Below are 24,862 nucleotides of genomic sequence, written 5' to 3'. Positions count from 1 at the left end.
TTAAGTGAAAAATTAACAAGCTTTAGCAACATAATCTATTCTTTCCCCAATGACAGTGTCCCTATTGATACCACTGAAAAAAAAACGACTTCGCAACTAACAACAACAAAAGCTCTTTCTCGGTTTTTCTGTGTAAACTTCATAAGTTCCCAGAGATATCGGCACCACAATTTGAGCATTTAAATTGTCCCAGATACACTATGGATACAGTAGTGCAATTTAATGGGAACAAACCAGTTCTAATAAATACTGTAAGAGCTGTAGAATTATTTTATTAAACATGAAAACTACACTTCTGAACATTGTAAAAGCACTTCTGGCAGCCAATTTTTTTTTAATGCCCCTCAGTCACATGGCTGCATTTCAAGTGCTTAGCAACTGGTTCACATTTACAACTGGTTGCAGCATTCTGAAGTCATGTGATCATAATTTGCAATTTTTTCCCCCCGTTTCCAGCTAAAAACGTCTGTTTGGGAAATTGGGTTAATACATTTCAGTTAGCAATCAGTGTAAAACCAGTTGTAAAATCGGGTTTGGTCATGTGGGTGCCTTGACTTACAATTGGTGGGCCTTATGATTGAAATCCCAGTCCCAATTATGCTTGTGAGTCAAGGACTACCTGTAGAAAGTCAGTTTAAGGAGAACATAGTACATATCTAAATCCGAAATTAATACAGTATATATTTAGTATCATTGACTTGCAAAGGAGCTTATAATGATGCTATGATAAATGAACAATGAATTATTATACATATTATTCACCATTTGCTTTTTAGTGTTGCTCAGCTCCAATTTACTGATAGGTACCATTGCTGGAATCTTTATCAGAGCTTCCACATTCTAGAGCAGGGGTAGTCAACCTTGGCTCTTTTATGACTCGTGGACTTCAACTCCCAGAATTCCTGAGCCAGCTAAGCTGGCTCAGGAATTCTGGGAATTGAAGTCCACGAGTCATAAAAGAGCCAAGGTTGACTACCCCTGCTCTAGAGGCATATATGGGAAGCTTGTCTCCAAGTATATCCAAATACTATTCACATGTACTATAATGGTGAGTCATCCTGTAGTTTACTTATTCTTCGTTTGAGTGACATAAAAACCCGTTCCAAGAAACAATCCATGATGTTTGGCCAAAACTTTCAATTTGAAATCATAATTTTAAATCAGTTTGTGAATCCTGGCACATATTAACCATCACAAAGCTGTATCCAAATCCATAATCTTACCTTATTTTGGATTTGTTATACTCTGCTCATTTCTCCTGAGTATTGACACAAGAAATGGAGAAAACAAACTAGCAATTGGCCCTGAGTACTTTCCTCCTCTTCTAAATCGTGGTCAGAATATATCCTGGTTTACAGAATGGGACAACTCACTACAGCCAACTCACAGTAGCCAACTCATCATGGCCAATTCTTCACAGGACAATTCAATTCAATTCAAATACAAAAGCTAAATTAATTTCAATGGAATAGTGGCCAATAATAATAAAATAAAGTCAATCCTGAAATATAAGACTTACAATAAATCTGACGAAAACATGATCAACAATAATAAAAGTAACTGAATGAAATGATTAATACAGGGTTGAATTGTACTGCGGTGAGTTGTCCCACAGCAAATTGGCCTTGGCGAATTGTCCTAGACCAGTGATGGTGAACCTTTTAGAGATCGAGTGCCCAAAAACCGCCCCTGCTCTGCCTGCCCTGCCCTCGTCCCCTGTCCCTGCCCACACCCCCGCCTGCCCGCAGGGCCACCCACTGCCTCCACAGCCCGCCACAGCGCCATGGCGGCCACGCCCTCCGCCCACGCCTCGCATCATCTGCATGCGGCGGGGAGCGAGGGCAGATTCTTGTCCCCGCTGCCCAGCTGCCATTTCCTTGGCTATGCTGCTCCGTGTGGACCGTGCCCGGGGGCGACTCTCCTTTGGGGGGCTGCTGGTGCAGAGGGGGCCGTGGGTGGAGGTGGGGCTGGGGGGACAGCAGGTGTGCCCACAGAGAGGTCTCTGAGTGCCACCTCTGGCACGCGTGCCATAGGTTTGCCACCACTGTCCTAGACCCCTTAGTTTATGTGCAAATACAGCCTTAGTGCAAAATAAGAGAGAACCTTTCTGGCTATGGAACAGCTATTAAAAATTCTCCCTGGAAATTTGGTGCTAGCATTTTCTTATCAGTTTGAAATCTTAAAATGCAAGCATTTTAATTTGGATTATCTTAATTGTACTAATATATTTAATAATCTTGTTTTTATAACAGATTCATTGTGTTTTTGTTAAATAGTATATAATGCTGATTATATCTATATATTGTTTTGCTTTTTGTTTTTTTAATTTTAATTTTGTTTATAGTATTTTAATTTTTTTAAAAAGTACGCAAGCAATGAAGATATTTGGTGATGGCAATGATATATTTTTTAAAAAAAATGTTTACTGAGAATAATCAAATGCAATATGAACATTTTCTATTTTTTTTTAATGCTCCCAAGATCTTACAACCAATCCATCATGACAGAACAGGGGCAATTTCAATGGAGTTTATCCGGAGAACAGTTTGCGGCTGAACGACAACTGAAAAAAAAATGAGAAAATTCAATTCAGGACTTCGCTTTTCAAGTGAATTACTTTATAAGTTGCCAAAGAGAGCTAAATGATTCCATGACTGATCACAGAATATATATCTTAAAGGTTGCTTGTTTGTAGTATTGAGAAATGAACCATCACTTTGGAAGAAACTGCTTCGTTAGAATAACATCAAAGTTTGTTAAAATACATTGTTTCACCATGTTAATAGGTATAGAATCAACATGCTATTGGAAAGGAACTGTCTAGCTTTAAAAAAATTTTAAATGCAGTGAAATCTAAATCAGGTATAATTAAAGGGTACTGTTGCTAAAAATCCAATAAGCTAACAGCAACTATGCAACATTGGCTGATTTCTGATATCTAAGTAGGGTTAAACTTAATTTTTGAATATGAGACTTCTAGGAAATTATCTGAAGGACCATCTTTCACAGTTACATCTACTCAACTCACAAGAGTGGGGAGGCAGGGTCCCCTCGATTAAGGGCCTTCTCGGTGTTAGCTCCCTCCCAGTGGAACATCGTCCCTGCGGAGATAAGATTGGCCCCCACCTTGATACTCTTTTGAAAGGCCATGAAGAGATTGGTTTACCAGGAGGCCCAGGGACCCCGGTGATATGGAGCCCATCAAGTGATCTGATTGTTGTTGTCAGGGGATTGAGGGTTTATTCCAATCTTACTTCTGTAAGCTTTCTGGAGTTATGGTGAATGGGGCAGCCTTATACATTTTCTCAATGAATACAATAAATCAAAATAAATTACAGCCTCAATGAAACAAAAGCTGAAAGAGGGCAACAACAAGCTATATTTGCACTGTTGCTACAACAACATAGACCCAAATGACATTTTATCTTTTTAAAATGGCAAAAAGAGAAAGGGAGATACTTATACTATAGTTCTTGAAACTCAAATTAATTTTTTCCCTGTATATACATAGTTCCTTCAATTATTACAATTATTTGGCATAGTAGGAGTTTAGATTAAAAATTTTATGTATGTTTTTCATCTTACTTTGTCTCGTCTCATAACTCTTTCTTCGACGGAACTTCACATTAACTCTTGGCCAAGATTCAGTCTTTTCTATAACAGTGGCCTCCACGCGGACTAAGTCCTTTCTTTATGACAAATTGAGAGGTTAAAAAGAGGTTAAAAAAAAACCCTGCTTACTTCCTAATAAATAGATTTTTCCTTTGAAAAATTAAGCAATGGCAAAAGAAACATTTCTAAAGCAACTGCAATTTATTTATTTATTGCATACCCGTTTTCTCAGAGAACTTTCTCAAGGTAGCTTACAAAACGAACAATAACACAAAGCATATACAGAGATAATACCAAAGAAATAATACTAGAAAACAGCAAACTGCAACCCTTTTCAACATTTTGAAATATACATTTATGGTTTTAGAAGGTTTTAGAATGTAGCGGGGCTGGCCGAAAGGCTTTGCAGGAGCCTGCCTGGGGAGAGAGAAGCTCAGACAGCCGCTGCCGGTTTTGGGCGCAGCGGGCGTGAATCGGGAAGAAGGAAAGAAAAAGAAGAAAGGGGGTGGGGGGGTGTTGTTGCTGTTGTCGGAGAGAGACCAGGTGAAGTTGAGGAGGGATTTGAGGTTTTAGCTGATCCCTTTCTGTGAAGGAGAGGGAAGGAGAGAGAGAAGGTGGAATTTTACTGCTTTCTTTCGCAGGGGGGATATCCCAAGTGGAGGTAAGAGAGAGAGTGAGGAGAGATAAAGTTGCTGGGGTTGCTAAATTCAGATTTTTAACAATAAAGGAAAGGGGGAAGGGGTTTTGATACCGACGAGACCTGAGACTGTGAGCGACAACAGAAGAGAAGAGGAGGCTGGTCGTTACTGCTTTGGAGACCAGCGGCCATCCAAACTTTGATTATTGTTACTTGTGCAAGTTATAGACATTGTGGGGAGTTGCCCTTGCGGGGCAGCTGTTGCTGCAGAACGCTGACTACCTTCATTCGTGTTCCTATCGCTGCCTGGAGCCAGGGTTTTCCCCACCCCACTTGTTTCCAAACGGTCGCTATGAAATTATTGACTATTGCTGCTACGACTGCCTGGGGCTGTTAAACACTGCCACGCGTTGACTATCGGGGCTAGGGGCTGGTCATCTTTGATCCTGAAAGCCCCCCTTTGACAACGAGAGTCTGCCACCTCCTCACTTCGCCTGAGCTTCTGCTAGAAAAGACACTTCACTAACACCTTGAGAGCGCAGCTGCAGACGCACCGGAAGGGAGTGGGGCTGGGAGGGCCTGGGCTTTGGCGGCCTCTGAGGAGGTAACGCTACAAGAAGATTTCTCCAGGAAATTAAAACAAAGTGGACTATTGCTCGTCTATGAAGGAATGTTTCAGAACAAGGAAACATGATTAATTAGATTGTGTTCAGTATACTAAGGCAACAGACACAGTTTTAATGAGCTTTTTAAAGCAAAATTCTAAAATGAAAATTCCTTTTTTGTTGTTTCCTGCCCAGAAAACTGAAATGATGTGCTTATATCAGTCCATAATGGATCTTGCTTTAAGTGATTCTTTTAACTCAGAGTTTTAACATCAAGAGTTTGAAAGGAACAGAAAAATAAGAAATGAGATTTAATTCTCCTGGTGAGAAGAATTTGTAGCCTTTTACAGACAGTTTGTTTTGATAAGAACTCCCCAGATCCTTGAATACTTAAGTTCTGATTGCTCCTTCTTTCCCTCTTGGATTCTAACTGCAACTCTCTACTATTTCAACTTGCTTTTTAAAGGATGGTCTAAATACAATGGAGTTGCTACGGCAATTCCCTTCTTTTCTGCACACATCCTTCCTCAGCTGCTTTTGAGTGCTTGGTAGAATCCTTTCTAAAGCTTTCTGAACTCCTTTTCAGCCCAGTGCACATGACTCTGAAAAGATTCAGCACAATTGAATGACCCCAAAGTATGCCTTACCCCAGGAGAGGCTTTCCCAGCAGTGTGAAGTTATCAGCTCCCACCAACAGTACCTGAGGCAAAAGTAAATAATGCACGTTAATCATCCTATTACAAAATATGTCAGAGCCTTACCAGGGTAATTGTGGAAGAGGCACCCTTAAATCTGCACTTTGGTTTTCTCACCTTGGTAGTTGAATGACCAGGATGAAATAGGGGATTGTCAAATAAATACCATTTGGGATAAAAATTAACACAAAAATTGCATTGTTTTCCCCACGTCTCTGGAACACCCAAGAGAAGACAATGAGTGATAGCAGACTTCACTGTTTTCATGCATGACATGAACTTCTTTTAGTGCTGTAATGATAACCACACATTTTGAAAAGAAAGAAGAAAATCACCCTGTTGGATACCTGTTTGTTTCTGGGGTTGACAGCTCAGAATCAATCTCAAGAAAATAATATAGAGAGCTTCCTGATGAAACCATGAATATCATGGTCTAGCACAGTGGTTCTCAACCTTTTTAATGCCGCGACCCCAACCGGTCGTAAGTCGAGGACTAAACCGGTCGTAAGTCGAGGACTACCCAACCGGTCATAAGTCGAGGACTTTCCCTGCCCGGGAGCGCCACGCATGCGTGGTTCCGCCCCCTGCGCCGGCCAAGGCGTAGCTGGCAAGCGGCAGAGACGGAGCAGGCCGACCACCAGCTGGCCCAGCCCAAGGGAGGTAAGGCACCCGCCGGAAAAGGGAAAAAAATGGCGGACAAAAAAAATGGCACACAGCCTTGCTTGGCGACCCCCGTGAAATGGTCGATCGACCCCAAATGGGGTCCCGACCCACAGGTTGAGAACCACTGGTCTAGCAGTTAAGGCACAAAGCTAAAAATCAGGAGGCGGTGTCTTCTCGTCCTCCTTTAAATATGAAAGCTGGGTGGGTGGTTTTGGGCCAGTTACTTTCAGCCCATTATGTCAGGCTTGGGAGACAAACTTTTTGGTCATTTCCTCTTGTAATTAATGGATCAATACTTGGTTGATTTGAAAAAAAACTGGACCCTGCGCTTGCAGGAAAATACTAGAAAGAAAAAAAAATCATGTATTTTCTGCTCTCCAGATGCACTGAGGCTTGGTGGTTCCAGAATTCCTAGCCATTTGCCATGTTGTCTGAGAATTCTGGGAATTATAATCCCAACATACTGGAAGAGTGCCAAATTGTGAAATGTTGTTGCAGCCTTTTTGTTCATTTCACTAACAAGCCAGTAAAATTTCATTCTCCCATGTGATAGATTTTTGCAAGATTTCCTTCTATTTCACACCTGTTATGTTACTGAGTTAAATGGTGCATAAATATCCAGGGATGTCTCTTCAAAATGAAAATTAAAGGAGCAGATTAGAGAAAAAATTATTTCCATTGCTAAATTATTCCAAATTGTAATGTTTCATCAGAATACAAGACAACACAGTTCATCTCAGTGGCATATTATTTTATGTGAATCTTCAATTATCCAGGCTGTTTGACTGTTAAGTGGATTAGTCTGAGTATTGAACCATGAACAAATCAGAGCACATATATATGGCAATGTATAATTAAAACATGTCTGGATAGAAGCAGAATAAATCAGTTTAAAAAAGATCCCATGCTTGGAAGTCCTGTCTAAAGATGACAGTGATTAGTTTGAATTAGGCAAATAATAACTGAGATTTTAGCCCCTACAAAACATGGCTGGGGTTGATGTGAGAGGTTCTCCAAAGTATACAGAGGGCAACAGGTTCAACACAAATCTAAGTATGTTTTATAGTGCCACAGGGACACAGAGACATCAATTGAAAAAGTGAAATGCCCACATAAACTAACACAGAGAAGTAAGTAATTCAAGGTATATTTTCCTCCAACCCCAAGAGTTTAATGGAGGAAGTCAGAATTAGTTGTGCCATAGTGTTGAGAAAGTTCTCAGGCTGAAGACAATGCTTTATCTACTAAGATAAGAGCTGTTACATTCTCCTTCGTGTGTTTGTGTGTGTTCAGATTGATCAGAGGAAGATGTTGGAAACTGGATAGCCTGATTTAAATTATTTATATATTAAAAGTTCTTGTACAGTATACAATATGTGCTGTTCAATTGTCTTATGAGGCTATAATCTGCTTTCAATAAACCTTATTCTGGAATTCTGGAGGAAGCATCTAAAACTGAGGTCTCAACTCACAGGGTCTAAGACCTTGAAAACATCAATGGGGTTGGTGGTAGCATGAAAGGTATGACAAAAGAAGGCTACCAGAGGATCTAAAAGTTGCCAATAGGGATCTGTAGCATTAGAAGGAAGGCGTAGGCCAGTATCTGACACCAAAGGGTACAACTGCCTGATTGAGAGTTCAGGAAGCAGCTAAAGGAGTCTCAGGAACTTGCACTAGTAAGAAAAGGACAAAGTAAGAGAAACAAATTGGAACAATAAAGTAAGAGGCACAGAAATTCTAACTTGGGGAAACTGAGGTACTATATGCCTTATTTAACTTAAGAATAAAGAAGTGGAAGCTTAGATAAAAGCCCGGATTAATGGAAACAGGTAAGGACTATTAATGCTTCTCCACTCCTATCTTGCCTATCTAGACCACAGGCCTATCAGCAACCTTTCTTCCACAGTTCATCACTTATCACTTTATTCTTTTTTTTTCTTGCAATGCCATTTGAATCTTAAAAGGGTTCCTATGGGCTTTGTGATTTATGATCATCTTTTTCTGTCTAGCCATCAGCAGAAAACCATTTTGATGTTTTCAATAAATAGTTCCCAGCATTCTTTAATGTTTTCAGCTCTGTCTCCCTGTTTCTACTACAGTATTTACTCCCGTCACAGGACATGCACTCTTGCGGGATATGCTAACAGGTAGCTAATGACATGGTGAGATGGAGGCAGTGCGTTACACTGATTTAATGATACGTTCATGGCAAAGTAATCTTTTGGGTTAACATAGGGAGAAAAAAATGACTGCTAACATGAAGCCTACCTTTTCCATTCTGATTCTGTCTCCACATTCAGCAGGTATGTGGTTTTCAATTAAAATCAAGTCTTTACTGGTTATTTTCCACTGTCTGCTGGCAAAGTGAACAACTGCAAACAGTCTTCCATATTGCCCAGTGGCAATTAACTCATTCACGTTTTGTACAATCTCTGGAAGAAAATTGGTAAATGAGTTAAATTTAATTATTGACTAATTAAACTTATTTGATTTATATTCCACATTTTGTTCAGGAGCTCAAAATGGTACTTAGATTGTTCCCTGTTGGGTTTTTTTTTTTTTTTTTTGCCCTGAAACAAGACTTGAGATAGTTTAGGCTGAGAGGGAATGATTGGTTCCCTTTTGTGGCTGAAGGTGTAGAACAGTGGTGGCGAACCTATGGCACGGGTGCCAGAGGCGGCACTCAAGAGCCCTCTCTGTGGGCACGCGCGCCGTCGCCCCAGTCCCAAGCCTTCAGCTGGGTTTTATAAAATCTTTTTGCTTTAGGCCTCTGATGCCATGTCCAAAAAAACCCCACAAAATGGTTCAGTCAGTCAATTTGGGAAAAAAAAGATCTTGCAAAGTTGGAATTGATTGATTGAACTTTTTAGTCCCACCCAGCCTGCCGTTACCACTGCAGCCACGCCCACCCAATGGGCCACGCCCACCCAATGGGCCACGCCCACCCGGCACTCAACGATGCATAAGTGGGTTTTGGGTTGCACTTTGGGCACTCGGTCTCTAAAAGGTTCGCCATCACTGGTGTAGAACCTGTGTCTTCCCACTACTAGTCGGGAACATTTTAAATTACAGACCACCATGGCTCTCTAAACGAAATACATGCATTGAGAAGAGTATGGGAGAATAGCTGCCTTAGATGAATATTCCTATTACAGCATCCACAATGCTGCTTTTCTTAGGATTTAAAAGAACTGATTCTAAAGCAATGTTAAGGTAAGGGGAAATGCACACTGCATTGGATCTAAAGCCAGAAAGGTTGGCTGCAGTATAGGCAGGACCACAGGCACCTCAACTTGTGAGCATCTCCTTACAAAAGCTGCACTATTCCTTGGGTTGGCATAATCCTGAAAAATACACAGCACGAAGATGTAGCATGGAACTTTGACCATTGAACTCAAAACCTATCATCAGTGGGATTGCATGGCACCTGTTCAAGTCTAGCAAAAGACACCGTTTCATTCACATGTTCTCAGACAGGGCACAGTTAGCACCAATCAAAGTGAGGGCTTTCTTTTTGGGATTATGAAACATAAGAGGTAGGGTTGGGTCTTTAAGGAGGCAATGCTGATTACATAACAATCTGCCAATAGTGATTGCATTCACTAAGAGGGCACACCACGTCAATATCTAGAAGACAAATCTAGTCACTTTCTGTATGAAACTCCTGAAGACAACTTCACTAATACTAATGTTGCTTGTGTTTCTTCTGTTATTCTGTGCTAATGATTACATGTCTTTATTAAATCAAAAGCAGAAACAAAAGGGAGGCAGTGACAATATCAAAATGAAACAAACAGAAGGGTCATACTTTATGTTTTTTTGAGTGGGTACAGATTATTTACCTCTGTGATGTTCTGCCTCTTCTGCCGGATCTGGTAGCTTGATTTCAGGCCATGGAGGTGATGACAAAGATGTTTTTGGAACTAGCCTGTGAAATAACAAGAATCTGCTATTATAAATATTACAATCAAGGAGTCCAGTTTATAATAAGGACTACTTCCATTATTTTTTAAAAAAAACAACAACAACAAGCTAGAGCCAAAACTTTGGGTCCCGCTCCTGGGTGCTTGATTGCATCTCTCAAGTCCCATTTTTTTAAAAATGTGTAATCCCCCTAGCCAAGAAATTTTAGAATAGAATAGAATAGAGCTGGAAGGGACCTTGGAGATCTTCTAGTCCAGCCCCCTGCTCAACAAGCTTCACATATAGAAGCATGAATCATAAAACATGATTACCAGAGAAGCAAAAAACAGAAGAATGAATTACTTAACCAATTCCAGAATGTAATAGGTTTTTGCACTGGCAGGGAAGTCAATCTCCAACTCCTTGATTACACTGAGGAAGACCCCCTACTCTGTGTGGGACAACTCACACTTTCCAAGCAGGATGTCTGTGTTTCGATATCTGGAAGCCTCGCTTAAAAGAATGTCAGCGTCTAGAGGCTGGGGGGTGGGGTGGGGGCTTGGGGAACTGGTGAGGGAAGTTACTATGAGCTGCAGTGGGCTTTCTGCATCCTTCAGACATAATAAGGCTTGATGGAAAACTAGTTCAAAACAAGCAATGTATTGAGCATATTTAAAATATAACTACTTCCAGCAGCTGGGGAGGTCATTTGGAACATGTATTGACATGATTATCAGACACCATGCAGCCAGTCTGTTGCTTATACACTGGTTTTTAAAAGCTTTCAATTAAAAAGCAGTATCACAAAGGGGAAATTTAGGTACCTGGCATAAACCTAACTATGAATTATGGTTTATTTTTGAGCAAGTCCATCCAACAGAGGTTAATTCACCTAACCACAGTAGATGAAACTATGTTTTTTTGCCCATGGGTGATCAACAGGATTTCAATGATTGAGAAAAGCCTTCTGAAAATCTTTATCATATATTTTGATTCCTCCTTCCCTTTTATATTATATAAAATTGGAGGAAGAAAAAAAGAGTGGTTGCCAGATCACAGGCTACAAATATATACCCTTTATATTCAAACCCCTGTGTTTTGTTGTTCATGTTGTCCTGTTCACATTTCATCCAACCAAGGGTTCAGCCATCTCAGGATGGTACCATTCTATTGCAGGCAGGGAGGCAGGGAGATGGTGACGATTGCTCTACTGAGCAAAATCACCACTTGAAATGGCTTTCCCTTTGACATAGCAATCAGGCTTTCAAAAAGTCCCAACCAACGTCTATGGAGATTGTCAATCATCCAGGTCATGGTTGTCCCAAAGGTGCTTTTTCAAAAGGCAGCAGGATTTTCTTGGTTTATTCCTTGAAAACGTTTCCCTTCTTATCCAAGAATTCTTCAGTTCTGACTGAATGATGGAGAATGAAAGGATTGATAAATCCCTTCGGAACAGCAAAAAGGAAGCGTTTGAAAATTTATTTGCAGCTCAAGGAGCTGATGGCTGAAGATCTTTCTCTATGGCTTGAGGAAGAAGCTGGTAAATTGGATGGGAAACTAGCTGATTCAATTTCTTTCTCTATACCCATTGTAGAAAAACTAATACAGGTAGTCCTCGACTTGCAAGTTCATTTAGTGACCGTTTGAAGTTACAACGGCACTAAAAAAAGTGGCTTATGATATTTTTCACACTTATGACCGTTGCAGCATCCCCAGGGTCACGTGATCAAAATTCAGACACTTGGCAACTGACTCATATTTATGACGGTTGCAGTATCCCGGGGTCATGTGATCACCTTCTGACAAGCAAAGTCAATGGGGAAGCCAGATTCACTTAACAACCGTATCTCTAACCTAATACCTGCAGTGATTCATTTAACAACTGTGGCAAAAAAGGTCATAAAATGGGGCAAAATTCACTTAACAAATGTCTCACTTAGCAACATAAATTTGGGGCTTAACCATGGTTGTAAGCCAAAGACTACCTGTATTTTGAAGTCACTTCAAGTGAGGAATGGCAAAATGACTGGGAGATATTGCAGCTGAAAGGCAGCTGGATACTGGATCCAGATTGCCAAAAATTCTCTCTCCGGATGGGGAGATCTTTGGATTACCTATGCATACTCCAGACAGCTTTTTTTGGTGAGTAGGTAACAGAAACTGATGTTTTACTGGTCCCTTGCAAACAGCTGGGAGTCATGGGATTCCATTGTACTTTGAACTATTAATCTTCTAGCCTCTTAGAGGGTCTCAAAGGTCAACCAAACTTCATCTTTTTAATCGCTTTGGAGCTTTCCCCCCTTATTGTTTGTTAAAGATTAAAAAAAAACTCATCAATACTGCAAGTTTGGCACTTGCTGAGTGTTTCTCTTCAATCCATTTAAAAAGTAAGAAAATGATATGTATACAGTTTTAAAGAGGTTTTTCTTTTTTGCAATACACAGCAAAAGGGTTATTACAGTGTTGATTTTAGAAAGTTTTCTGTAAATGGATTAAGGATTCAGATGAATTTAAATTAAAAAAGATTTTGAAGTTAATTAAAAAGACCATCTCTCGTGAGATTTCCCCTCCCCCCCTTACATTACAAACTGATTAACAAGTCTTTGAAAGTTTGGACATTAGAGGGCACCAGATGGCTACTTTAAAGGAAACATTTGATGTTTGGGTCTATTGAACTCTGTAATGGAATCGAAAGCTGTTATTGAAGAGGAACAAGCCTCATTGAATAAAATTGAAACAGAGATTAAGTTGATTTTAAAATTACAATTTACAAGAAAAAAGGGGAAATATTGGATTTACAACATAGAATTGGGTCATGACTTAAACATTTAAAAAGCTATAGAATAAACCAAAATAGTGATGTAGATTATTCTTTTTATTTTAAATTATAAGGAATTTAATGGAGCTGCTTCACTAGAACTACTAAGGGATTTTGATGTGACAAGAATTTTGAGAGAAGAGACAAAAAGATATGGGAAAGCAGCTGTTAGAAATTTATTTGTGGGTTTCAAAGATAGCTGGCAGGAAAAAAAATACGGAAATGGTTTATTTGATTAGTTTTAAGAAAACAGTTATTTTGGACAAAAAGAAGCCAATTATAGTTCCATTTATGTATGCCTTTACATTTATGTTCCATTTATGTATGTTCCATTTATGTATGCCTTTACATTTAAAGGTCTTTTAAAAGTAAATTTTGAGCCAAAAATGTAATCCCAAATTAAATCTTTGCACTTGAATTGTTTCATGTACTCCATGTCATAACAACTCTTAGCACAAATCTAGGCAGGAGTTTCTTTTAACAGACATTTCTAAATATTGAGGGGCTGGCTACAGGTGAGTGGATTTCCCACTCAAAGAGATACCATTGTTTAATATCCATCCTTTTATTTCCTACTTGCACTTTTTGGGGAGGGAGGGGGTTGTGCAAGATCACACTTTCCTTTAGAGTAGCACAGATGAGTTTGGTTAATATCTGCGCTTGAGCCCTGTTCGCCGTCAGTTTTCTGAATTTTAGAAATCATATTACCTTTTATTTACCTTGTGTGCTTTAGTGAACCAGTTTCCAGTCACTGATCTATTGAGTTACATTACTGTCAGGACATATGCAAGGTGGAGGAGACTGAGGTAGTGAATGGTTTCTCGCCCTTGAATCTTGGGTGGCTGAATGGATTACCTGCTGGATCCCAGTGTTCTATACCTAAGAGAATTATTGGCCTAGACCCCTAGTAGAAAAGTCTTGCTTCTCAGCCAGCTTTGCTAATGAGGCACATACCTTTTACCCCAAAGATGGCAGCCATTTACTGTAATAAAGTATGGAGAATCCCAGAGATCAACATTGCACTCATGTATGATAAATGCAAACTTTGTCTTTTCTCAAAGGGAGCAAATCTAAATTCTAACCTCCATTAAAAAAACATGTAGCTTATCTTTTTGGTTTTTTTGCATTTATCATTTTGAAGTGAATAATTTTTAAATAAATCTAGCTCTGGTCCTTAGCAAACCTACAAATAGAATGCAAACCAGTGCCCTTTGACTAACTGCTGACTACCTGTGTTATTCAAAACTTTTTTTTCTATAGGCCAGTGATGGTGAATCTTTTAGAGACCGAGTGCCCAAACCGCAACCCAAAACCCACTTATTTATTGCAAAGTGCCAGGGCTGCATCAGCATTGTGGTTCCCTCAGGGAGGGCGGGGGTGTGGCCCACTGGGTGGGCGTGGCCAGGGCGGTCACAGCAGACTGGGTGGGTGTGGCCAGGTAGGCGTGGCCACCTCGATGCTCTAACACCTCTACTCGAGCTTGCTAGCCGGCCTGTTTTGTGCTGGGCGGGGCTGCTGCTGTTTTGCCTGTTTTGTGCTGGGCGGCGGCGGCCTAATGGACCTGCGCAAGCTGCTAGTGGTGGTGCGCGTGCCCAGGGAGGGCTCTGAGTGCCGCCTCTGGCATGCGTGCCATAGGTTCGCCACCACTGCTATAGGCTGTACATGCTCCCCAGCAACATTTTTTTTCTTCATTATGTCTCTGTGATATTGTCTTCAACCCATTTCCAGCCATGAGGTAGAATTAAGCCAACCTTAGCTGAACTGTTATTAAAGTGCTACTTATCCCTTATTCCCAATACTGTCCAAAGTCAACTTCAAGATGGAAACAATGTGTTAGTCTACAATGCTCATTAATCTGGAGGGAAGTCAGGCAAGGGCAGTGCTGTGCAAGAGGCAGGACAAGGATCAGCAATGGGAATGGCAATTTCCATACCAATATTTTTCTGCCAAAGGTGGAAAACCTCAGCCAAGCATTGGAAAAGGGGCTCAAGACCCTAATAGATTCAGAGTTTGAACAAAAGCCCTGCTCAGGCAGGAACCAAATGCATGTAGGGCATATGAAAAAAAGGGCTGCTGTTAATGTTAAGACACAAACACACCTGAACCTCCACACGAGGTAGAAATTTGAAGGAAAGCTGTATTGTATTTCTATTTGCATGAATGTGGTTACAGCTCTTTTGTGTAATTTGAGGTTTTGCTTTATTAAAGTCCTCAATAAAGCTGTAGCAAAACTCCAATTCACCTCTTCATATTGTTTTCTGAATGAGGTGACAGAGTTCACAGACAATGGGGGCTTAGGATATGTACAATGTGCTTCTGTCACTGCCTCCAAGTCAGCAGTGGTAAACCATTTCCTTATTATTCTTAAGAAAGCTACTGGATGTGTTTGGTTCTTAAAAATGGACAGACTTCACTTCAGACTGTCTGGGTTCATGCAGCAGCTAAGTTAAAATGTGGTCAGCTATGGCTTCAGGCATGGTAAGAGTCCTGCCAGAATATTGATTTATACCCCAGTCTGAGAAGCAAACTCAAGCAAATTGGTTAATGTGGTAAACTAGAATTCCATATACTGTTCATAGCAAGCTTTGAAAAACATGAAATGCCTATTTGTAACAGAAGTATCCCCAAATGTATCTTATTTATCATTTATTCAATTTCTATGCTGCCCATCTCACCAATACAATGACTCTGAGCAGCTTACAATATAATAGAAGTTAAAAAGTGCAAAAAAAACCACCACAATTCAAATAGAATAAAAAGTTAAAAAATATCAGAAATCAAGATGATGGGCAGTCTGGGGGAAGAAAATCTTCTCTATCCCATCAGCCACCACCAATGTAGCAGCAGCAGAGCCAAATTTTTAGGCTCTTCCAGAAGGCCAGGACTACGGGGGCCGATCTCATCTCTGACAGAATATTCCAGAGGGTGGGGGCCACAGCAGAAAAAATTCTTCTCCTGGATCCTTGCCAGCCGAAATTCTTTGATTGACAGGATCACAAGTAGCCCTTTTTGCTGGAACAAATGGGGCAGGTTAATCCCAACAGGGTAAGGCAGTTCCTCAGATACCCTGGGACCTTGCCATAAAGGGCTTTATAGGTAATGACCAACATCTTGTGAATTGGAACCGGAGCAAACTGGCAACCAGTGCAGCTCATGTAACAGCAGTGTCGCTTGTGCCACCCAAGGGGCCTCCAGAAATGGCTGCACCATATTTTTACATATTTATCAGTAGTCAGAACCAGTACGGCACTTTGGAGACCGATGGTCCCCATGAACAGAGAAACAGAAATAAATCTAGCATGTGAAATCCTGCTACACATCTAAGATACTCTTCTCAAAAAGATAGTATACAGGTACTTCTTGTACTAGCTGAATAAAAAAGTACACTTGCAGTGCTTCTTCATTGCTATGCTTTATAAGTATACCATTTATATCAATGGGAACGTGTAGGATTTGGAATAAAGAGCATAGCTCCCGCCTCAGAAAAAACTGAGCATGTGAGAACCGAACCTTATTTTTAAGGCTTATGTGGATAATTATAAGATTTTAAGAAGTAAAATACTTGGTTAAATACCACACACACCTGTTCCAGAAACACGCCACAAAAGGAAAGCTAGAAAAGGTTGTATTGAGATGAAAATATATGTAAAATAGGAATGCCTCTAGTATTTTAAAATAAAAGAAGAAAACCAACATGTCAGGGGAACAGACTAGAATTCCTGTGTTTTAATATATTCTTTGCATGCCTAAGGAGCATGAAGTTATTATGTAAGCTCAAATTGCACAGCTGATTTTAATGGCAATTGTATCATAAAATAGCTACCTTGACTCTGAATGTATGACTATTAATACTGCTATTAACGCTAAGGCAAGACAAGTGTTTCCTATCAAAAGCCTGGGGTAATGATGTAGTTGCATCTTTGTGCTTTAGCAGCCAGAAGACAAGGGTGAATATAAAGAGAAGCTAACAGGCAGGAGAACATTATTCTTCCCCTGACTTTATGATGGGAGGCGAGGAATATAAAGCTATTGGTAAGGCTAGACAGGGACATTACAGAGCCCCAGGAGTCTCATGCAAACACGAGCATGTTTTCTGCCTCCTGGAGAGAAGGCAGGCATAAAGACATTCATTCAGTTCAACCCTGGGGAGCAGATGGGCACATTGTGGCAATAGCAAAGAAGCATTCTGTCAATGGCTTTCTTCCAAATTGACCTTTCAGCTTCCTAATCTAGTTTACAATCCAAATTATCTCCCAGTGATCAGATGTCCCAAATACTAACCACATCTATAGCTTCTTCAAGAGTATTCACCTGTGCTGCCACCTGCTGGGGCCAAAACAGATATCTTCCATTTAAGTTCAAGCTACTTCTTTACTATTGGAACTGTCAAAGAGAAAAAGCTGTTCTGTACTGCAGAGGTCCCCAACCCCTGGTCCGTGGACCAGTACCGGGCCGCGGCATGCCAGCAACGGGTCCGCACAAACAAGCAAAGCCCCACCCGGGAGATGCAGGCAGCACATAAAACCACGCACTCTCCGGTCCACGGAAAAAACCTTTCTCCATGGAACCAGTCCCTGGTGCCCAAAAAATTGGGGACCTCTGCTGTACTGCATTCAAGATGCTCACATAGCACCTATCAGGAACTCCTTAACGCAGCTGTATCTTTTCCAAAAATCTTTTAGCTACTCTCTGCAGCAGCATGAAAACCATCTGGTTTAATGCCAGCATCTTCCTTACTGTCATCAGAAATGTTTGCTCTGTATTTATTTTTTTTTAAAAAAAACTGGTTTTAAGGACACAGGTGTCTGGGCTTGTAATGCGAAGGTTCAGAACACATGTTATCTGCATTTTGGTACTGGTATAAGGAAACAATAATTAAAATTTTAGTTAACAATAAACCTAAGAAACCATTTACTTCTCTGCCAAGGAACCACTCAGAATTTTTCAGCTATACTTTCCTATGATAAATTTTACAATTCAAGAAAAAAGCCAGTAAGCAATTCTAAGGAAATAGTTAATATCTGGAAAATGATTAAACATAATAATTATGTTTTAATAAACAATCAAAAGAACTTTATTTACATAAATTAAAAACAATTGGCTACAAATACAGATTATATGTGTATGTATTATAAAACGTAAGTATCTGAAGGTTGTTTAAAGCTTTATTAAGCCAACATTTGTTCTGAAAACAAAGTATCAAAAGTGCACTTTCCTCTCTTAAACACATGTAACATTTATTGTTCAGCTGTATAATTTCAAGCAAGAGAATTCATGAAAAAGCAGAGAACTGCAATCATAACTCCATGCTTATATAAAGCTTGTTTAACCTCATTAATTGATTTTACAAAAGTTCTATAATAAGAATGGGTATGGCTTTTCAACTCCAATGTTGATCTTTATTACATATTTTACATGACAGAACATGAGGAAGCTCAGTAAGTAGTACCTAGCTTACATAGCCAGCACCGAAACAACTGTGGAAAGATCATTAACCAAAAAAAATTACACCTTTTTCATTGAACCTGAGACTCAGACTATGGTTCATGCTGTACTTTGTAAACATGTTACTCCATTTTTACTGATGATTGCATAGGTACCTCATGTTAACGAATAACTGAAGGTTACATATATTTAATAAATCCAATTAGTTCAGAATTACTAAAATTCTTAAATAAATCAGATTACTACAAGCCATCCATCACTTCATTACAAATATCTAACTGATCGCTTTTATGTTCAAAATCTGTTTCTTATATATTCTTATTTCTTACAGGCTTGAAATGGTTATTGGCTACTATTTATGGGAAAGAGCAGCTCTTTAGGCAATTTAGTTTGTATAACTGCCCACATTAAAGACAAGAATATTGCTAATCACAAAATGTTCATATGAGTTCAAGTAGAGGATGTACATTCACAGTTCTTATTACCATTAAGATTCTTCTGAATGCAATTAAAATGAAAATTTAGGCTACCAAAGAAAATTCATGTATACATAATATTCATGTACATAGTCTGAGATTTGACTTGTAGATTTTATAAATCCTGTCCATTTGGGAGTTCAGCATTTTTACTTGGGTTCTATTAACATAAAAGAATTTTTCTCACTAAATAACAAGATTTTTCCATCAAGTGAATGAGTTTTATTAATTTAATTCTAATAAGATGACCCTTGTAACAGTGCCTTACATTCTTTATCAGTTTCTACCCAATTACATCAATATTTTTATAACTGGCCTTCAATTAAGCAAAAAATAAGTTCTCTTTACTACTGTACAGGGTTTTTTTTTACATAGGTTTCAGTAGGTGGGAGTCTGTGATTCCCAAATAAACTGAGCTATAATACTCCTTAAAGCAAAATTAAGTTTACATAATATAAACAAAACACAAAGCAGCCAAGTGAGAAAAATCCCTATGAATAATCACATTTAAGTAATATATATATTTAATCTACATCTAGTTCAACCCAAGTTTATACGCAAAAGCTCAAGTTAGGTTACCAAATGCAGCCATATATTCATATATATATTGGATGATATTGTTTGTGATTGAGTTTTTTCCTACAAGTAGGACAAGAGTTAACCCTTTTAAGACAATTTTGGAGGCACTGACTACAAAAGATGTGGCCACATTTTGTTGACATTATAAGTCGTCCACTGTGGATAATTTCTGCGTAGCCATCCATGCAAATTGGACATCTAACAGTGCCTGAAGATTTTGGGCGTCCAAATCTTTCCTTTTCTAATTCTCTAGGTAATTTACAGGCAGCCAATTCATCACTTTCACTACATTCATTATCATTACATACTATACAGCTGTTGAACAGCGATCGGCTTAATTCTTGGTTTTGCTGTTGTCTAGTCTCTTCCGCAAGTACAATGGAATCATTATATGTAAGATCAACCACTGAAGAGTCACCGGTGAGATCTATTACTTCTACACCTTCATCGAGTTTGATTGGCTCTATTTTTGATACTGCTTCTGCAGCTGAAGCTGTCATTCTACTTTGGTTAGGAATTTGCAGGGGAGTCCTCTCTCCATAGCGTTCCTTCTGAATCTCTTTCTGATCCATGTCTCTGCTAACACTCAAGGGGACAAATGCATCCAGAAAACTGGGCCCAGCTTTAGGAGAAGAGCCAATAGCGGCAACTTCTACAGTGGCTATGGGAGAAAAGGATGGCAAGGAGAAGCTCTTGATTTTAGAAGCAGCTCCTGTAACCACTTTGCCAGGGTCATTAGAAGGTGTTGCTGGGTGGAGGGGACTCTGTTGTTTGCTTTTTCTGCTCTTGGTTCCGTCAAGCTTCATACTGGCTGACTTCATGGTTTGCAGCAAGAGGACTGACACAAGTTGCACAGAATATGTTTTCTCCCTTATCTCCAAATGCAGGTTAATGCTTAGCTGCCACTCAGTTCTGCAATGCCGATTATGAATATTCTGGGCTATCTTTATACAATGGGAGGATTTTTAAGAGTACTACAACCATTAAAGTGATATCGTTAATGCCATGCACTGCAAAGCTGGGAGCAAGTTCAAACTCCTGTGTTGAAATGTTACTCTTTAGAACTGCATCAAAGTAGGGGAAAAAAACATGATTAGGCTCAGAAGCCAGCACGTACAATTCATTTTCTATTTTTTTTTCAGCCAATAATCAGCTAAAACCATTATGAGGTAATGAAGAAATTCAGACAATTTACTGCAGTATACTACGCCAAAGAAAGGCTTCTGGTTGCAGATATTTTTTTATATTTTCCTCTGCTCAAACAACTGAGCAAACCAGTTGTTCAATAATCTGTAGGTATCTATTCTATCTGAATTGAAAAACTAGTTACCAATTTTGAGTGCAATCTAGGAACATTGAACCATTAATTTAAAGTGTTGTCATTTTCTAGCTTATTCCAAAGTTGGCAGTCATACCTTAAGGTTGGACCATCTAAAACTAAGCATTTTGCAGCAAAATGATCATTTTGCTGAGATGATAATCTCAAATGACTTCCTTGACTGCTACCTTTATAAAAGAAGTCAGGAAAGAGAAAACCAGAAAATGAATACAAGAAGTGAATGCTTCTTAGGAATAAGTAGGACATAAGAATTTTGTATAGATGTTTGGACACATTTAAAATACTACCTGTTGACTTGCTTCAAGTGTCAGTATGTAAATTCAGTTCTTATAGAACTACCCATCATTGGGGTTTGTCTTATAATACTTCAAGAAAGGCAACATGGCCTGCATTAGGTAAAAAGGGGTATCATTATGGGCTTTCCCACATGCTGGAATTCTTCTTTTCTTCTGTTACAAAAGCTTGTTTTTGCCTAGTTGTAGGCTGTTTTGTACAAAGAGACTCTAAAGCAGGGGTAGTCAACCTTGGCTCTTTTATGACTCGTGGACTTCAACTCCCAGAATTCCTGAGCCAGCTGTGCTGGCTCAGGAATTCTGGGAGTTGAAGTCCACGAGTCATAAAAGAGCCAAGGTTGACTACCCCTGCTCTAAAGTGACTAACAATCATAAGTAAATAACTATCCCAGGGATGTCAAACTGCCGGCCTGGATGCGTCACACGGAAGCTGTGCCCACCGGCAAGGGGGAAAAAGTTGCGACACGTCACATGATGTGGTGAGTTTGACACCCCTGAACTATACCATTATTTGCAACAGAGAAACAGCTACTTTTCCAAAGCCCCGACAGCATAGAAGGTGTAAAAAGCTTCCCAAAATCATGTGGAAGAAAAAAAAAGAACTAGGCACCCACACAGTGCTCCAAGAGCCTCTAAAGTCCCAATAATGGAGGAAAAAGAGCCTAAAGGAAGGATTCAAGAAACTTATTCATATAATTTCAATTTAGCAGTAACCCAAAGACAATTTCAAATGAATATGATTTGAATCAATTCAACATTTTTTTCTGCCTGGATAAAATGTTAATTAACGGTATACTGTCTTTCACACAACATTGAGGCTAAAAGATTAAATTTGTTATTTAAATATAACCAAAACTAAATCAGAATCCCAAAGCAGAAAAGAAAACATTCTGCAATGTCCTGATCTTACCCTTGAACTTCTGAAGGGTTTTGTGCACTCAGACTTCGAACTGTAGACCTCAACAGAAATGCTGAAAGAGAACCAGGGACAAAAAGTCACTCAAATAGGATTAAGATGTTCCAATTCTAGAATGAGTAAGAATAGCTTTACAATTTTTAAGGAAGAGTAAAAATTCTACTGGAATCATTCTACTCCTCAAGACACTTTACAATTCATACAAAAAGATCTTTTTAGGGTCAGAGAGGCAAGAGTTTAACTAAAAGTAAAGAATTTCTCACTTAATTAGGCAGACTTAATCAGTTAAACCTCTGGCCTATGAGAATTATAGAGCTTCAGTTATAAAGGCAGGCCTAATGAGGTACTAGGTAGACAACCAGCATAGTTGTCAATAAGGAGGCATACTGGAGCATAGCCAAATATTATGAAAATATGCTGCATCAGATCTTAAATCCTAAAATATGTGCTCATTCTTCAGTATGAATTAGATTTCTACAAACTTATTGGATAGATTGAGTAGCAATATTCCATATGGTCAAGATTAAGTTTATGCCTTTTTAAATGCAATTTCCCTTTTCTTTCATAATTGCTTTTATGTACAAAATAAAAAAAGAACCAAAGTAAAAAAAATGGGAAGGATACTATAAGATGCTATAAACAGGAAATGGAGAATTAAGTGGGTAATCTCCAACATAAACAGGAAGAAGTGGTAATACAGTGAAGGAGAACTTGAAGGTCTCTAGACTTTTCAGGTATAGCATACAGTCATTGTGTAAATTTGTGTAACATTAAAGGACAAAACAAACCAAATACACAAATTTCAGCATGTGGCGTGCACCCAGCTATTAGGCCTTTAACTGCTTTAGCTGGGAATGCTATTTGAAGCCAGGTGAAAAGACTGTAACAAGACTTTCCTCTTTCTGGCAAAGATCTTTTAAAACTATTTTTGGCTCTTTTAGAAACAATTACATAACACACATAATAGAATCTTGGAATAAAAATTACCTATTTATAAATAAATGAACAATAGCAGTTATCTGCAGGAAAATGTCAGCAAAAATGGCTGACTAAAGACCCCAGGCTTAAGTTTGCTCCAACTGAACCAATACTTTTCTGATAGACAAAACCTGCACATATACTAATTGAAACAGCTCTTTCAAAGCATGTAATGACAAATACTTTACTTTCTTGGAATGCTTATTAGTATGTATGTGTGTGTTGTTCCAATATTAGAGTTTGAAAGAGTAAGAAGGGAATAGTAGGATCTCAATTTTGACTGCCATTGGAGTAGTCAGCTATTACTCCATGTTATTAAATGTGGGGTGCTGCTTAATACTATTCACACCTAAGTAAATATAGCCTTGAGTGAATTTATACTTAAGAGTAAAATAACTAATTTACCAAACTTGTCACTTTAACTATCAGACTTTTTAAAATGCATGTAACAAGAATCTAGCAGAAAATTCAGTTGGAATAGAGATTAAAATTATTTTTATCATACACTTACATCCTAAAAAATAAAACAATTTGGCAATGCTAAAAAAACCCAGTTACGAAGCAGTTTAGTTATAAACTACCAAAGCACCCAAAACAAATGAAAAAAAGTTGAATATTTAAAGTATTTTACACTACCTATTAAATTAATAAAATTAAGACTGAAAACAGTAAAAGGCACTATTAGCAATATCAGTCTTACCATTATTATGTTAGTTTGGTTTGAGTCAGACTTTAATTTTCAAACAATGAATAGCTTCAAAGTTTTTGGACTTTTTTGTAACCATAATATAAATACATGAAACATGCAAACATAATACAGAGGATACTGTACTGAGGATACTCAGGCCACACTGAAATTTAGGGGGGAAAATGCAAGAAACATTTGAACTTTGGTGGTTCAAAGCCTGACTAAACATGCTTTGCTTCTTAAAGGCCGAGGTCCCTATAATACAGGGATTACCTGTATTATGAGGAACTCATATATACAACTTCCTAGCAGTGAAGATGCAATAAGGCAAAACAACAAAACAAAGTAGTCCTCGATGGAGCCCAACATTTGTTGTTAAACAAGACATTTGTTAAGTGAGTTTTGCTTCATTTTACAACTTTGTCACAGTTAAGTGAATCACCGCAGCTGATAAGTTGGTAACCCAGTTGTTAAGTGAATCTGGTTTCTCCATTGACTGCTTGTCAGGAGATCACAAAATATAATCACATGACTTTGGGACACAGCAACGGTCATAAACCAGTTGCCAAACATCTTAATTTGGATCACATGATTATGCAAAGTTCATAACTGTGAAAAACTGTCATAAGTCACTTTTTTTCAGCGCCACTGTAACTTTGAACGGTCACTAAATAAACTGTTTGTAAGTCGAGGTCTACCTGTATATTATCCATGACTTGAAGCACCCTTCCTCACCTAGTACTCACCACATGCTCCGGGTTACAAATCGGAGCATTCTCAATGATTCGACCGGGGTGAAGTCCAACGTAATTGGGGAAAGTATGGGGTCGGGGGAAAGAGAACGATGTCTGAATTAAAATGCCAGAATAAACAAGGGCTCAATGCAGGAGAAGGGAAGGATTTTCATTCAAAACCAGCAGAGAACACAGACGATAATCACGATGCAGGTAGAAAGTACAGAATAAAACAGCCGAGCCACCTTAACAGAAAAATACCAGAAGGTAACCAACCTGAATGAGAGCTTAACTGAGGAAAATCACCCCCTCACCTGCTCGAGAAAGAAGCCGCCCGTAACCAAAGGCAGACGCCACTATTGCCATTACAAGCCGGCCAGGTTTCCTCCCGCTTGCGCGCCCAACGGAACCGGAAGTTCAGCCCTGGAACAGCTGGCTCGCCGTTTATAGGGGCCGTCGGGCAATGAGAGCCAGGTTTTAA

General features: G+C 39.1%; 1 protein-coding gene and 1 pseudogene across 1 annotated transcript; both read right to left on the bottom strand.

Moving 5' to 3' along the window:
• Positions 1 to 2,424: 2,424 nt before the first annotated feature.
• On the bottom strand, positions 2,425 to 24,787 carry MRPL21 (mitochondrial ribosomal protein L21). The gene is made up of 7 exons (XM_015827537.1): positions 24,696 to 24,787; positions 21,976 to 22,036; positions 10,055 to 10,140; positions 8,481 to 8,644; positions 5,502 to 5,554; positions 3,586 to 3,689; positions 2,425 to 2,563 (listed from the first exon to the last, which is right to left on the bottom strand). The coding sequence occupies exons 1-7, from the start codon at positions 24,745 to 24,747 to the stop codon at positions 2,499 to 2,501; spliced, it is 585 nt and encodes a 194-aa protein (XP_015683023.1). The 5' UTR covers positions 24,748 to 24,787; the 3' UTR covers positions 2,425 to 2,498.
• On the bottom strand, positions 19,429 to 20,254 carry LOC107298170 (annotated as a pseudogene).
• Positions 24,788 to 24,862: the final 75 nt, after the last annotated feature.

The sequence above is a fragment of the Protobothrops mucrosquamatus genome, unplaced genomic scaffold, assembly GCF_001527695.2.
Source record: "Protobothrops mucrosquamatus isolate PMUCROS unplaced genomic scaffold, P.Mucros_1.0 scaffold3772, whole genome shotgun sequence".
Taxonomy (NCBI): Eukaryota; Metazoa; Chordata; class Lepidosauria; order Squamata; family Viperidae; genus Protobothrops; species Protobothrops mucrosquamatus.
The sequence above is the reverse complement of the archived record's forward strand: the minus strand, read 5'-3'. Positions and strand labels throughout refer to the sequence as shown.

Excerpts from the sequence above, each read along its gene's own strand:
- MRPL21 (XM_015827537.1), bottom strand. The coding sequence starts at position 24,747 with ATGGCAATAGTGGCGTCTGCCTTTGGTTACGGGCGGCTTCTTTCTCGA. Across the intron at positions 22,037-24,695 it reads GCGGCTTCTTTCTCGAGCAG|CATTTCTGTTGAGGTCTACA; the intron begins GTGAGGGGGTGA and ends GTTCTCTTTCAG. Across the intron at positions 10,141-21,975 it reads AACCCTTCAGAAGTTCAAGG|GCTAGTTCCAAAAACATCTT; the intron begins GTAAGATCAGGA and ends GTTATTTCACAG.